The 16,064-nt window shown below is 36.6% G+C and overlaps 1 protein-coding gene across 5 annotated transcripts in view; it reads right to left on the bottom strand.

The window, feature by feature from the left end:
* DICER1 (dicer 1, ribonuclease III) overlaps window positions 1–16,064 on the bottom strand; it is a 67,331-nt gene that overhangs the window by 37,257 nt on the left and 14,010 nt on the right. For all 5 annotated transcript variants that reach the window (XM_062576604.1, XM_062576603.1, XM_062576605.1 and 2 more), the window contains exons 2-7: window positions 11,857–11,922; window positions 10,886–10,986; window positions 4,707–4,899; window positions 2,934–3,096; window positions 2,359–2,489; window positions 185–319 (exon numbers count right to left, since the gene is read on the bottom strand). In XM_062576604.1, coding sequence (XP_062432588.1) covers window positions 185–319; window positions 2,359–2,489; window positions 2,934–3,096; window positions 4,707–4,850 — 573 coding nt within the window. In that variant the 5' untranslated portion in view covers window positions 4,851–4,899; window positions 10,886–10,986; window positions 11,857–11,922. The remainder of the gene's footprint in view (window positions 1–184; window positions 320–2,358; window positions 2,490–2,933; window positions 3,097–4,706; window positions 4,900–10,885; window positions 10,987–11,856; window positions 11,923–16,064) is intronic.

Genomic DNA, 16,064 nt, shown 5'->3' on the forward strand with positions numbered 1-16,064 from the left:
CATAATGTCACTAAAGTGTTAATTCACTGCAGTAAATCCTCAGCCCCAGAATGTGCTAATATATTTTTCCACACAATCCTCTCAACAGCAAAGCTGGCTTAATCATTTCCCACTGATCTGCCCCTTCCTCCCTCAATCATGCTCCTTAACCAATTATCACAACAGTCACACAGCAGAAACCTACCTTCATAATTTCACGATATGGATGGTCCTGAATTGCAAGATGGCACTCATCAAACACCAGAAGATTAATGTTCGACAGGGATAAATATTCATTTCTCAAAACAGTCAAAGCAACATGACATGTCATAACCAGAACCTATATTAAAGGAAACAAGGAAAAGAAAATGCCAGTATATGAAAAAAAAAAAAAAAAACCCCAAAAAAAACAAAAAAACAGGCTATCTTTCATGACTATGTAAAGTAGGGAAGCTCTTCTGCAGGTCTTGCTAAATAACACTAGCAACCACCAAATCCTTCTATTCATCTACCCCACCACCTTAGAACAAAAGAACAAAATATTCAGCACTTCAGTATTAAATACACATCAATAAGTAATCTGGTTGAAGGTAAGAACAACAGAAGTCCAACTTACCTCCAGTCATACCTAGGAAAAAAAAAGGAATACAAACATGATAATGAACTCCAGCCAGACTGCATCGAATAAATTTCACGGAATACAAAACCAGTTAACGTCCCTCTCATTTGTTGCATCATTGTATCTCCGACAAGAAAGATAATTCTTCATAAACTCATTAACCATCTACAACTGCAGTAAAAAAAGCAGTATGCTATCACAAAAAAATTAAGAAAAAGATCATCGCTTCCCAAGTCCACTTCTTGGCGATTATCATGAAGCTATGTCCTATGTGCAAATGTCTTTCTGCCCTATTCTAAAACTCAGTTAAAAACAGTAAAATGTCTATGCAGCAGAAAAAACACCGAGATTAATGACAACAAAGATTTTAGAAAGCACATCCTTTAACTCAAAATTATTGATTAAAAACAAACCTACGTATTTTTAAAACTGCATCCAATCCTCTAACAGAACATTGCAAAACTCTGGGCAAAAAGTTAGAATGACTATTTGCTATTTAAAGATAGCATCACTTGACTTCACAGTTTAAATTTAAACACCACAGGATCTTCTGGCAAGCAGGAAAGGTATATTATACAATACAGTTACACATAAATTAGTCTAGTTAGTCTTGTTTCTCAGACTTTGGGGTTCCAAATCCATAATCAGGCAATTTCTCTGTGAATACCTACACCACAACTGGGCTCTAATCATGAATCCTAAGATCTAGAGATGAATAAGAGTGACCAAATGAACTAATGGAATAATGAGAGTCTCATTAAAAAAAAAGTTTAAGTTTGCTATCGTTAAAACAACTTTAACTAAAGCACTTAGAGAAGCAGTTACTTTAGGGAATAAATGTTCTGCTCTAGTACTAGAGAGAACTACTGGGTAATTCAGTGCTGCTTTACCTTCATGCTATTGTTAGCAAGAGCTGACCAGGATGGTATCTCAGCATCCTCAGTTAAGGTTTTCTAAAGAGTTTTTTGTTTTTGTTTTCTTTTTTTAAAAGAATATATTATTCATATCTTAAAGATTTAAAAGATGAAAAGATCAGCATGTGATTATAGCACATGAAGTTTCCTGATAAAATTATGCACTGTTTTATGCTAACATCATACTCCATTGAGTAAAATAATCCTTTCACTTGACAGAATTCAGACATTTATTTCATGGACCTCTACTAAACACTGCACCTCTCTCCCCCCCCTCCCAAATTGCAAGGAACTAAGTCTATGCTTACATTAATTACAAGATACTTAGATAGACATTGGAAAATTGATTACAACAGAAAGGGTCAAAAAATCACCTAGAAAAAACTGTTTCAATCAAAGTAAATGATTTTCCATATAAAAGAATTATATAGAAGTAGCTTTTCCAAAAGGCAGAAATAAAAGCATGTCAAAAGAGATAATGCACTGCTTCCCAAGCGAGCATTCAACTTGATAATCTTCTGTTGAGTATTCAGTATGCTACTTATTACCCAATTAAAAAGTAATGCAATTTAAAGTACACTGTGCACACTCAAAATTTCTTCTGCAATCATCATGAACCACAAGGCAGGCGGACTGCAAACACAGGATTAAAGGTCAGCTTTTTAATACAACTTGAGTACCGTATTTAAATGTTTTACACCAAAAACTCATATGCAAATATCATGATTATGCTGAAATTCTATTAGGAGAAATGTTTAGCTATAATTGTAAAGAAATTATTTCTGATCAAGCCTAAGTTAGCTTATACTCATTATTTATATTCATAGTTTATACTTAAAACATTACCTGATGCTTAGAGAATTCCTGACTCCATTTCTCTTTTGTCCATGATTCAGTTATCTCTAAACTTGAATACTCTCCCACTTTGAGATCTGAATGTGTCCTGACAGCTGACACTTGTTGAGTGACTTGATTTGCTTAAATAAAAATAATAATAAAGCCCTCAATCACAAAAGCAGCAAGTGGTCTTTACATTAATTTTGAAGAGGCATTACATTACTTAGCAGTGTGTTTCACAATATCATCTTCAGGTTATGCTAGTGTTAAAGGAGGGGTATAGAGCAACTTCGTATTTCTACAACTACAGTAAGGAAACAGACTGACAATTAAATTGCACTTCAAATTCAATGCTTTAATTTAAAACTAGGAAACAGAAAGGGTCAGACAAACAGGCTGAATTAAATGGGATATAAGACAAGAGATGAAAAGTTACCATTTTCTATGATCAGCTTAGCATCCTTGTCATTTGTGAACTTTATCCAGAATTTGCATCCAACACTACTTTTACACAACCTCTATTAAAGGGCATTCCATCAAAATATGTCAATGTGTTTGGGAACTTGGTATGTTTTTGCTCTTACCCGAGTTGACCAAGAACACGGTTCTTTTTCCATTTTTGTTGAAATCTCCCCTGATCTGATAGGACAGCTCTTTAGTGAGTAGTACTGCAATAAAAGTCTTCCCTGAGCCAGTGTTTAAACAGACTATTGTATTATGATCCAAAGCTGCTTCAAGCAGTTCAACCTAGGTTTAACAACAACAATGTCAATACTTGCCACAGTACAGTAAAATACCTGACAAGAAAATAACCAGGGAAATAGTACATGAACTCCAGACAAGTCAGTAGTACCTACAGAGATCCTTCTAGTGTCATAGAATGAACACTGCTCTTTTATAAGAACATATTATCACATTTAAAAATACTAATACACAATATATAGTCTAGCTTCTAAAATTAAATTCTCCTAGTATCAGAATTTGCTGCTATTTTAAATAACTTTCTAACTATATCTTTTTAGTAGATAATATTGCTACATAAGTTGTCTGGAAAAACAGTATCTACAGATTTTAAATCTAATTGTATATATCATTTCAGTAAAATAAATAAGTGTATTAGTACAAAGTAATCTGACCTTTTTTTGGTAGTACTGACCAAATGCTACCTTTTAGGCACCTCTATAGGACACAGAGAACTGAAATTATAGAACTTAAACAGCGCAAAAAACAGATGGGCCTACCAGCTACTAAGGCCTGCCTGCTACAAAGCTGCTTTGACCAACACACGAACTAAAAAAAAAAAAAAAAAAAAAAACTTGGTCTGTACGAGACAAAGTCAGAGAGGGAAGGATAGATTATGATTATACTCATACAATCTAGAGACACAAAGTAAAGTTTACTACAAGAACATTCTGCAGCGAACAATAACCTAAATTACATTCAGTTCAATAGAGCAGACTGAGAAAACAGAATGGTGGATATTAATGCAAGTTTAATGCAGCCAAGCTAAGGAAAGAGAAGACAAAATTAACTCCCACTAAGTAGAGCTGTAAGAGAGACTTGCCTAGACTGCATGCAAACTACACTTCTTTGGTTGTTCTGGTTCTCTCTTCTCCCTACATTAAGCAGACTGCTGTTGCTGCAAAGTTGTGCAAGACCTGATCCAGCACTCCTACCTACACTGTGCTCACTAGCCAGGGGACAGAACTGTGACAGGAGCTCCAGGGCCAAAATTGCTCCTTGGAAGCAGCTACTAGCTAACAGTTATGGGAGACAAGAGTAGCCATCCTGCCTCCTGCTTTTAAGCCTATGAGCTGAGTGTTCTGCAGTCCAAATTCATTTACAGTAGTTCAGGTACATTTTCAGCATGCACTAGAAAAGGGCAAACATTTATACTACATTAACATCCACACAGCTTCAATATGGGTATCTTTTTGACTCATACTAAGGCAAAGTGTGATGAAAAATCTAAACCAGAATAAAGCACTAGTTAGTCAAACACTGGATAAGACACATTTGAAAATAAATACAACTTTTCAAATATAAAGAAACTGTTTGAAGGCATGCATTCATAGAAATGACTACAAGTCATTGCTCCCTAGGCCCTCCATTATAGATGATTTGTTTCTTTGAGAAAAAACATAATTTGGTTTGAAGCATGTTGTGTTTCCTGTTGATCAGGGATAAGTCAGCACTACTATACATGTAAACACTGAAGTAGGAAGACTACAGTGGACAGTACTTCATAAAGATTACACCTAAGCGTGAAAACTATCTTCTGTAGATAAATTTCTATTAAGTTTATGTATTTATGTTTTTTAAAAATATAATTAGCATATTAGTATTATTATTAGTACCTGATATTTTCTTGGCGTGTATATGTTATCATGAATTGCTTCTTGTTGCCATGGTAGTCCAAAAAACGGACCCATTGGGGAGGAAGCAGGGGTCATGAGCTGCAGTCCTGCCATGCTGAGGGATTGCAAAGCAGGGCTCTTCATTCATTCATCCAGTGTTTCTATCATTGCATTTTTGTTCCAGCACAGCTTACTACAACAAGAAAAAGAAATAGTATTAGACACAGTCATGATGTAATAAGCTTTCTTCTCAATGTATAAGAAAAGTACATAACTTTACTTGATTTTGCTTCCTGCAAGTGCTAAATCTTGTCTTGTCTTCTGTTGTATAGGCCCTTTTTGATATACACTTATCTGTTTCATGTGAAAAAGTGCCCACGAAGGGTCAAATAAATTCAAAAGGAACTGCATTTTACAGAGTAAAGTTCATTCTCTGCCTTTGAATTTACTCATGCACACTTCAAAATAAAGTTCTAACTATATTCTGGTAGAATCATGTTTATTTTGAACATTAAAAAAATAGCTGTTTTAGCTTTACTTTAGGAAAGAAAAAATTGATTTTTAAAGAGCACAGGTATAAATAAGTCATTTTCCATTTTTATTTTCCAAGTAAGAAGTTCCTAAGGCCTGTCAAAGCTTTAAACACATTTACACACAAACAACAAAGGAATAGGGACTTTAGTCTGAGGTAAAAGAAAAGGAACTACACAGAACTTTGATATTTTCAAATCAGAGTCCAATAATAATCATCTGTTTAATGAACTGGTTGAAGTACTATCAGTATCACCAGCAATTATTTATAAAAACTAGTGGAAAACAGGTTACTATCCAGGTTAACTTCTAATTTCCAGAAAGATATTCTAACTGATAAACATTTTATACATACCTGGAAACTAGAAATTAAAGTGACTGACTACCCATTCTCCACTATTTGGTTAATTGAGAGGATTATCCCCACAGCACTGGTATCTTTCTCCATTAGCACCCTCCCTGATTTTGATCCAGATAATCATGACCAAGTCTTGGCCAGATATACAACTAATTCCCAGCTGGGCAGCCAAGGGAACCTAAAGAAAGCAGCTAACTCACAACCCTGGTTTCTGATTTCCCTAAACCCAGCCATGCTTCCTATAGGCAGGTGTCTCATCTTTCTTTCCCCAGACTTAGAATTTGTGTAGGTGGCTCCTGTCTCCAGTGGTATTAGAGATGAGTTCTTTCTATGAGATCTGATGCCACAAATCTCTTAGATACAAAACTTCTTTATACACAGAATCATCTTTCTGCTCTGCTCTTGGTAACACCTCAGGTGCAGTGGCGAAGTATGGACTGGAACAGAAAAGGACCAAAACAGACACAGTCACAATGTAGCTAACACACACAGCCCTAGAAAATGTTACCTTTTAACGGGGAGAGGGGAGGAAGGGGACTGGGGGGAGGGAGAAGTAAAACCAAAGAGGAACAGCTTATTCTAGAGAGGAAAAGACAAAGGAATTGAAACAATATTAACAGAACATATTAATACTTGCAAAACAAACTGAGAATTTGAGCTCCAAGTCCAGTTGAGCTAAATGAATTAATGTTCCAGTAAATGAACAGGCTGGACTTGAATTACAGCCAGAAAGGGTTAACTCAAATGAGAAGGAAGAAAATAATAATAATAATAATAAAAATTTCCAATTTGAGGAAAATTATCCACAGGAAAACATTTCCTACTAAGGCTATGAAGTCTCCTTCATTAGAAGCTTTCAAGAATGTTTGATATCCATCAGGAACGGCCAAGGTATACTCAGTTCTCCCCTTTTCTCAGAATGGTTGAGGTTGGAAGGGACCTCTGGAGATCATCTAGTCCAACCCTCCTGCTCAAGCAGGGTCACCTAGAGCACGTTGCACAGGATTGCATCCAGGTGGGTTTTGAATATCTCCAGAGAAGGAGACTCCACAACCTCTATGGGTAACCTGTTCCAGAGCTCTGTCACTCTCACAAGGAAGAAGTTCTTCCTCTTATGCAGATGAAACCTTCATGTGTTTCAGCTTGTGCCCATTGCTTCTTGTCCTGTCACTTGGCACCACTGAAGAGTCCAGCCTCATCCCCTTGACACTCTCCCTTAAGGTATTTGTAGACACTGATAAGATCCCCTCTCAGTCTGCTCTTCTCCAGGCTGAAGAGGCCCAGCCTCTTCTTGCAGCCTTTCCTCACAAGAGAGATGCTCCAGCCCTCTAATCATCTTTGTAGTCTTCCACTGGACTCTCTCCAGTAGCTCCATGTCTCTCTTGTCCTGGGGAGCCCAGAACTGGATACAGTACTCGAGATGAGGCCTCCCCAGGGCTGAGTAGAGGGGCAGAATCACCTCCCTCGAACTGCTGGCAACACTCTTCCTAACACACCCCAGGACACCATTGGCCTTCCTGGACACAAGGGCACACTGCTGGCTCATGGTCAATCTGTCATCCACCAGCACTCCCAGGTCCTTCTACGCAGAGCTGCTCTCCAGAAGGTCAGCCCCCATCCTGTACTGGTTAAATGAGGTTATTCCTCCCCAGCTGCAGGACTTGCCCTTGTTGAGCCTCATGCGGTTCCTCTCTGCCCAGCTTTCCAGCCTGTCTCTCTGAATGGCAGGACAGCCTTCTGGTGTATCAGCCACTCCTCCTAGTTCGGTATCATCAGCAAACTTTCTGTGGAGGTACTCTGTCCCTTCATCCAGGTCATCGATGAAGAAGCTGAACAGGATGGGACCCAGTACCGAGCCCTAGGGAACTCCACTAGACACAGGCCTCCAACTAGACTCTGCTCCACTGAGCACAACCCTATGAGCTCTGCCTTCAGCCAGTTCTCAATCCACCTCACTGTCCACTCACCCAGCCCACACTTCCTGAGTTTACCTATGACCATGTTATGGGAGACTGACTTCAGCAAGGCTAGACAAGGTAAACAACATCCATTGCTCTCCCCTCATCTATCCAGTCCATCATTCCATCATAGAAGGTTCTCAGGCTGGTTAAGCGTGATTTCCCCTTTGTGAATCCATGCTGACTACTCCTGATCACCTTCTTTTCCTCCTCAAGCTTAGAGATGACATTCAGCATGAGCGATTCTGTCATCTTTCCAGGGATAGAGGTGAGGCTGACTGGCCTGTAGTTTCCTGGGTCCTCCTTGCCCTTTTTGAAGATTAGGGTGACAGTGACACTGGCTTTCTTCCAGTCCTCAGGCACCTCCCCTGGTCTCCATGACCTTTCAAAAATGGTGGAGAGCAGCTTAGGAATAACATCCACCACCTCCCTCAGCACTCATAGGTGCATCCCAGTGGGTTCCATGGGTTTGTGGGCATCAGGCATGCCTAAACAATCTCTGACCTGATCCTCCTCGACCAAGGGAAAGTCTTCCTTTCTCCAGACTTTCTCTTGCCAGGGTCAGGGATTCTTGAGGGCTGCCTTTAGCAATAAAGGCTGAAGCAAAGAAGGTATTCAGTAACTCTGCCTTCTCTGTATCCTTTGTCACCAGGGCATCCACTCTATTCAGCAGCCAACCCACTTTTTCCCTAGTCTTCCTTTTGCTACTGATGTATTTGAAGAAGCCTTTCTTGTTGTCCTTGACATCCCTTCCCAGATTTAATTCCAAATGGGCCTCAGCCTTCCTTGTCACATCCCCACATACCCTGACAACGTTCCTATATTCCTCCCAAGCGGCCTGTCTGTTTTTCCATATTCTGTGTAATTTCTTCTGTCTGAGTTTTGCCAGGCACTCCTTGCTTATCCATGCAGGTCTCCTGCCCCCTTTGCTAGAAAGGGAGATGGACAAGGTAAGATCCAGGGGATTTCAGGGAGATGGACTAGATAAGATCTGAAGATACACCTCAGCAGTATTTTCTACAATACAAATACAGTACATCAAACCTGAGAATCCCTTCTAACACTACTTTTTTCTTTTTTAAATCAGATAACACTCTAGTCAAAGGGACATTTCAAAAAGTTAAGTTTCTCAAAATTCCCAAACACTCTATACATTCAATTTTAACAATATATAAATATATATTTTAACAATGAATATACCTCAAATCAAAAAGAAGAAATGTATTAACTTGCCCATGGTTTCAAAGTTAAACATTCGTTAGGAATACACAATGAAAAGCTAAAGAGCATCCTATATCTTCTATTATGCTATTCTAACAACAGAAAGGAAGTTTTATGATGGTGTAACAGGAAAAAAGCCTGAAATTGAGGCAAATATGAAACAACGTCTAGTAGAAAACATTAACTACTGAAGGCTGTAAGAAAAAACTGCTGCATGTGATTACAAATGCATCAGTCCTGATTTAAAAAAAAAGTTTAAATTCCTTTTTGTACCAAGACAGATTTTTCTTCTATTTACTATAAGGTTTGACTAGCATAACATTGTAGCCATATTGCATAGCCATATTTCTAAATTAAACACTTCCTGGAGCCATGATTCAACACTGATCTACACTATACCTTAACTAATATTAAACCATTATGGGAAGCTCTGGCAAAAGTGATCAATTCTCCACCTCAAGTCCATCTTGTAAAACAAACAGGAAGCTACACATTGAATTACATGATCTCACCTTTTAAAGACTCATGTAGAAGTAATGTAGAAGGCAACGAGAGAAAGCTTTACCTTTTTAAAAAAGCAGGAGCGAATACAGGAGTCCCCAGAGGACCATATGGCCCTCATGTTCCCTTTCAAAGATCCCATCAAAAATAGTATTTCTTTAGCAAAAGAACTATGCTAATACTGCTGAAACCCAACAGAAAATTTTAATTTGAATTTCAGAGAAACTATCAGGTTTAGAAGAGAAGATTCTTGAAAGAAAATATGTATTCAAGGGGGGACAGGGAGAGGGGAGGACAAAAAAAATAAATGCCTGAATATTCAAGGTACTTGGGTACGTTTCCACAGGACGTACTAAAGAATGTTCTTGACTGTTTTTTCCCATCTGATTTTTTTAGTTGCTTTTGAATGAATCTCCAAACTCTTCCTAATCTTACAAGAGCTTCTCATTTACTTTTTTAGTCCTGTAACCTACACCACTGTTTCAGCACGAGTCTTTTAGAGAATCTAAACAGACAGATCAATATGATATTTTGCATTCGTAACAGGTAAAGCAACAGCAGGTATAGTCACCATATGGTGGTTCACACAAAAAGAAAGAAGTCCACCTCCTTAAACCATCAATGTTACTTTCTGCTGTGCTGAAGTTTCCTAGTCCTGACCTTTATTTGTATTGGAGGTATGTAAGATCTGACACGATCAATGTCAAAGTTCTTACAGAACTAAGCCAGAATAATGAAGTAATTACACCATTTTAAGTCTCTATTTCAATAGCAAGGAAAAATACCAAGTTCTTTCAATAAAAGAAAAGTAGCACAGGACCATCTAGAAATTAAAAAAAAAAAAATCTGCTTGAACAGGTTTTAAATTGAAAACATTTGAGTTGTAAGTACTTACATTCTGAATCTATGGACAGAAATCAACTGAACCCTGAAACTAGCTAAAAGAGGAGCAGAAAAAGGCTGGAAAGCTGTCTTGCTAAGTCACCGCGAGTAACAAAGATATCTGCTAAGATGTTCTATCTTTATCTGCTGCATTATTTTGGACCTGCTGATGTCAAATTTGGAGCGAGAAAGGAGCTTTTTGTTTTATTTATCAAACACAGGAAACAATTCTTGTGTAAACTATTAGACTAGACCACTGAAGCCGAGCAAAGCAGCACAGTGCCAAACCGTATCCTATAAAAATTAATTTTTCAGTATTTTAATGTCCAGAAACCTTGAGAACTTAAGAACAAAGTGTATGATTTGATGCTCTTTAACATGCACATTCAGGCAGACAGTGAACTGCAAACGTAGCTTGAAACTAACTTTTTGTTTTACCATTTAAAATAATTCAGAAGGGCATAACAGAGGAAATGAACAGTCAGCAATACTCAGTAGCAGCTTTTTCCAGTTTACAGTAATTTTGAAACTGGTGTAGATTTTTCCATCACAGGACAACACTAAAGTTGAAGCTATTTTCGTTATTCTTTCCAACTAAATCAAGTTTGGTATCTCAAACCTCAAACACACACGTTATTTTACCTTAAGCTCCCAAACATAGACCTAAAGATGTTTTATATATAAAATAGGAGACTACAGTGAAGTTAAAAAAAAAAAAAAAAACTTACCATTTTAATTTCTGCAACTTGTATGTTTATGCTTCCCGAATTGCATTTTGACATCATGATATCAGCTTGTAGATTAATCACATAATTTGCAAGCTTTGGCTCTTAAAGAAAATAAAAACAAAAAACCCACACATCAATACCACCAATATGAATGCTAAAAATGAACTGCTAAAGGAGAACTACATTATGAGGGTTATTTGTGGAAATTCAATTGCTTATAAGCATTTCAGTTGTCTCAAAGTCTTGCTTCGGTCTCACTTCAGACAGCAAATTTTTCAGGTCTATCCTGAATAAGAATTATTTGAGTATAGTAGAAATAAAAAGAATGATTTAAAGAGCTGACATTTGGTAGTTTAAAAACATAAGGAAAAGATACTTCCCTAAAACCTGAACAATAGCTCTATTGTCTATACAGATTTACTATGTTCTGTATAATTGCAATATTCTTCCATGCACACACGCATTTTTGTTTCACTTTTTAAACGTTGGTTTAAATCTTGCATTCATCTCTTTGTGGCTTCAAATTTAAAATATCTTAGATGTAACTCATGAAATGTTTATTGCTTTTTCATAAGTACCTTAATAGATACATATCTTAAAATTAAAAATATTGTGCAGTTAATAAGATGATGATTTGCGTAAAATACATATTTAGCTACACTAGTAAAACTAGAAGAGATAGTAATTTATGACATAGACTTTCACACAAACATATTAGAAACTTTTTTGTGTTTCAAGGTTTGTAGAGTATCTAAGGAGAGCTGTAATATCTTCTCAAAAATCTAAGCAACAAAATTTATACAATATATTTGTTTAAGTATGAGCTTTCCCAGACCTAAAGAGATTCTGAAATCATCAATACTGAAAAGTTAAATGCAAAATGAATCTTGATGAAAATTTCTACTCCAATCAGTTCCATACAGTCAACAAGACAGACACTCCCAAGATTACTTCAGTATGTTCATTTTTACCTCAAATGCTGATGCTGAGCTTTTCCAGAGTTTCCAATCCTGTAATTTTGTTTCACCCTAGGTAACCTAAAAGGCAATATAAAAAGAAAGCATTTTAATATGAACTGCCATAAAAACCAGTTGTGCCATGTGGTAGTCTGCTTTCTTGCATCTTAATATTTAGCTCTGTAGCAACAGCACATGGTCCTTCAAAATCTAATCATCATATGTCCTTTTTTGGCTAAGGATACAGACAGTGAATGTCTGAAAGATCAGCCTTAAGTGTTCTGGAGATATTTGCATATTTTTTTATTTTATCTGTTAAAGTAATTGATAGCTGAGTCCTGCTAGCTTTTACCCCTTTCTTCTCCTGTGCTCCCCCACATGCACATACCTAGAACAGTGATGAAATCTTAAAGGAACTTAAGATTCAACACATCTGAAAAGCTTAAAGAACACAATTTGAGGCAGTAGAACACACACAATTATTGTTTTATTTTACAAGAAAAAAAAATAAGGAGTGCAGCGTACGAAAATGAGTACTACGTTCATGAATCAAACAGAATTAAATCAATTTCATCATCAGGATTTTTTTAAATCCATGTTTGTATCATAAACACATCCTTTTAGCCCAAATACTTTTTCTGCACAATATACTGCAAATCACTAGTAACATACAGGGAGTAGCATTTACATTTAATATATCACATTCCTGTTATGTCTAGGTTATTCATTTATTTGCAATCTCTAAAACAGGAATCAGAAAATAAATTCTATCGAATCAGAATATAGCCTAACAGAAAATTGTTGCATCTGTTGCAGAAATACACCTGCAGAAATATACCTTACTTTACAAAAAAAAACATAAAAGGGACAATCTAGATAGAGCATTTAGTTACCCTACCACATAACAAATATGGGGGGGGGGGGGGGGGTGCAGGGAAGAAGATTCAACTCTTTGTCAGTAAAGCTAATGACACACATTACTTGATATATCATCAAGTTTACTTTATTCCATAAGCGCAGATGGTAAACAAAAAGCAATCAAATCAGCAGGTAAGATCTGGGAGAACCAAAACAGTATGTAATTCTCCACCAACCCCAACAATTTCCTTTGGCATGTCAAAGCAGTAAAAGAGAAAAATCTCAGCTTTAATTGACTGGCACACATGAATTACAGTAGACCCTTTTAATGCCAAAGCTAACATATAACCAGACAGGCCACATTCCAGAGATGCAGTCAAGTTCTAGTACAAAACAGCAAGCTTACATCACATTAGCATATAAATGGTGTTGGTGTGCCCACTTAGACAAAAGCCTGTTGCAAGAGCCAGCCATCCTTCCTGGGTGCAGGCCAAAGGCATGTGCAGCTTGCCAATGATCCCCGTCAAACAACACACACAGTTAAGGCTTACCAGGGCAAACAACAAAACCAACCTCCCCAGTATTTAACAACTTCAGAATTGGACTGGAGTTCGGTAAGATTTTTAACTACATCAGAAAAAATCCCTTTTTACTGTACAATGATTGAGGACTTTGATTCCTATCTCCCTATTTGCTTTCTTTTAACAAGCTGACTCTTCCTCCTCCCCCAATGACTCTTACATTGCTAAGAATAGAAGACCTTCTAGAATAAGTCTAATTTAACAATACTAATTGAAATCTTTACTTAAAGAGAGAATATAGGAGTTTGAAAATAATTTTGCAGTCATTTGGAGTGTCTAACTAGACACACTGCAAACACATCATACACTCAAAAGTAAAAAGCAGTAACACACAAAATCAGATCCTATAAAGATGTCAAAGTTCCAGCCAAACTCTTCAAGTACCTTGGCTATTTGAAACATACACATTTAGTAATGTAAAAAACAAGTAGCCAACTGTATCAAGCCAGATAGAAAATTTTTGATTTATTTTCTTAGTGTAGTCTAAGTCAGTATTTTAAAATAATCATGTTTATGTGATATCTGCCACAATTAACTAAAAAAGATTGTCAGGAAAAAGGATAACTCATTTTAGAATAGTAGGAAATAGAAATAAGAGACCTACTTACATACTGCAAGCAACAGTACACTAAAATACAAATCTGTACTGCTGGTTGCTCTACATCCTCTACAATTTGAAGTTAAACCATTATTCCCTCCATCTAAACCACTATTTATAAATTGTTAACAATTTGCAAAAGGAAGTTCCTTTCTTTCAAGGAGATCTGTGCAATTAGTCTCTTAAGCTCAAAATACTGCTATGATGAATTGACTTATCTTCATGCAAATATAGAAGAATTCCAGCATGAATCAAAATTCTCTAAGACCAGAAGATGCAAGGTAAAAACTACCATTAGGATTTGAAGAAAAGGTCCTTCTTGGCTCGCATCTTGTCTCTAATAACAGCTGGTAACTGATGTCAAGAGAGACGGGCAGGGAGAGGAAGGGGAAAAAAAATGTTATAATATAAACAGAAGTCATCCTTTTCTTTACACCAGCAACCTTAAATTTTGATTTTGTTATTGTTGTTTTTATGGTATAGACAATAAAGCTAGTCAGAAACAACATTACAAACGCCTTACTGCCTCAGGTTAATTCCAAAACAAAACCTTCTTAGAATCCTAGAAATTAAGCCTTCTCCCATGAAAGTGAGCAAAATAAACAAAAAAAATCCACACACCCAGGATATAGCTCAGGCTCTTTTTATATAAAAAGCTGTATGAGCTATAAGAGCACTAAAACACAGTAAGTTTAGTAGTAATCAGAATATTCATATTTGCATTCCAAGCAACACTTAGTTCACTTCTGTCATGTAGCTGCTTATCAAGAGCACAATTTATCCCTTCTTTTTCTGTGTGGTGTTTGGGAAAGTGAGGATTAAGTTTATATATTATAATATACTTATTATATCAGTATGACAAAAAGTGATTGATATTCATAGATAATGTGTTCTGTTATCATTTGTTCCTTACTTTGGAAGGAATTAGTCACTTGCAATGATTTAGTTTAAAGGTTACATTCAAGCCTTTCAGGCACCTAACTCTTCGGACATAAAGGCAATTAGGCAGACATCAGGGGATGGATTTCTCTTTTCCTCAATCCAGAGGCAAGTTGCTTGGCAAGTACAGCTCCAAAGCACCGATTATTCTTGCTTCTGACAAGCAACAGCAGCAACTACCCTCTCAAAATATCTTCATATGGGGATTTCAAGCCCTTTATTTGCATAAACATAAATCCAGTTGCTTCTCCTTGTTAGTTGTTTCACACAGCAAAAACCTAAGCTCCCCAAACCATAGGTGTTTGATAATTGTGTTCTCTCTCTGCTAAAGCAACCAAAGTTACTACAAAGTTCTACAATGCAAGAGGTCTGCTTTGAAAATACTCATTTTACACTGCAAGAACTGCAAATATTTAAGTCACTCTAGAATTTTCACCAACCGTCAATGAGAATTCAAGTCTCCTTAGTGGGCCTTAATATTAATTCATTACCTAAAAAAACCCTGTAAAAATGGTAGGTTTCATTTTCCAAGAAGAATCCATCTTTATTAATACTGCAAACTGTAGCCAACATAATGAAACACTTAAAAATATGGCAGTATTATGTACTGATTAGCTCATTATTTACTTTAATTACACTTCGGGCATTGTAGATTTAAAATCAGTGTTCCTTTAAAAAAAGGTGCAAAAAAGAAAAAATGCCTCACCCACCCTAAAAATGTTTCTCAGCAATTACACTACACGTCTACATATGTGCTTCCCCCGCCAACAACTTGTGGGCATACTACTAGTATTTTAGCCCAAATATCTGGCTGACTAACCTGCCACAATAAATTTAGAATTTTTGTGTCGAGACATTTCTTGGCTGTCACACCTGTGACAGTTGACTCCTCAGAGAAGTACAGTGCACATTTTGCAACATTAATAGAACTAACACTAAAAACTTGGTATACAATGAAGCACTTTACATAGAAAATTCAAAACATCTGGAATCTATTTATTAAAATAGAAAGTATTAATAACTACGTTACTGTGAGTCAAACCAGAAATAACTGCAATATTTTTGAAGACATAGGCTTGAACATCCTACTAGAATGTTAGGTCTTAGCCCAGAAACAGCTACTTAGATCACACATAGTTAATCGAACAAAACGACCACCGGAAAAGGTTACAGCATTTTACAGATCGTTATTTCTCCCCATGTAGAGACACATATTTATACACATGCACTCTTTTACATCTTTACAA

Source organism: Rhea pennata, chromosome 5 (assembly GCF_028389875.1).
Source record: "Rhea pennata isolate bPtePen1 chromosome 5, bPtePen1.pri, whole genome shotgun sequence".
Lineage (NCBI taxonomy): Eukaryota > Metazoa > Chordata > Aves > Rheiformes > Rheidae > Rhea > Rhea pennata.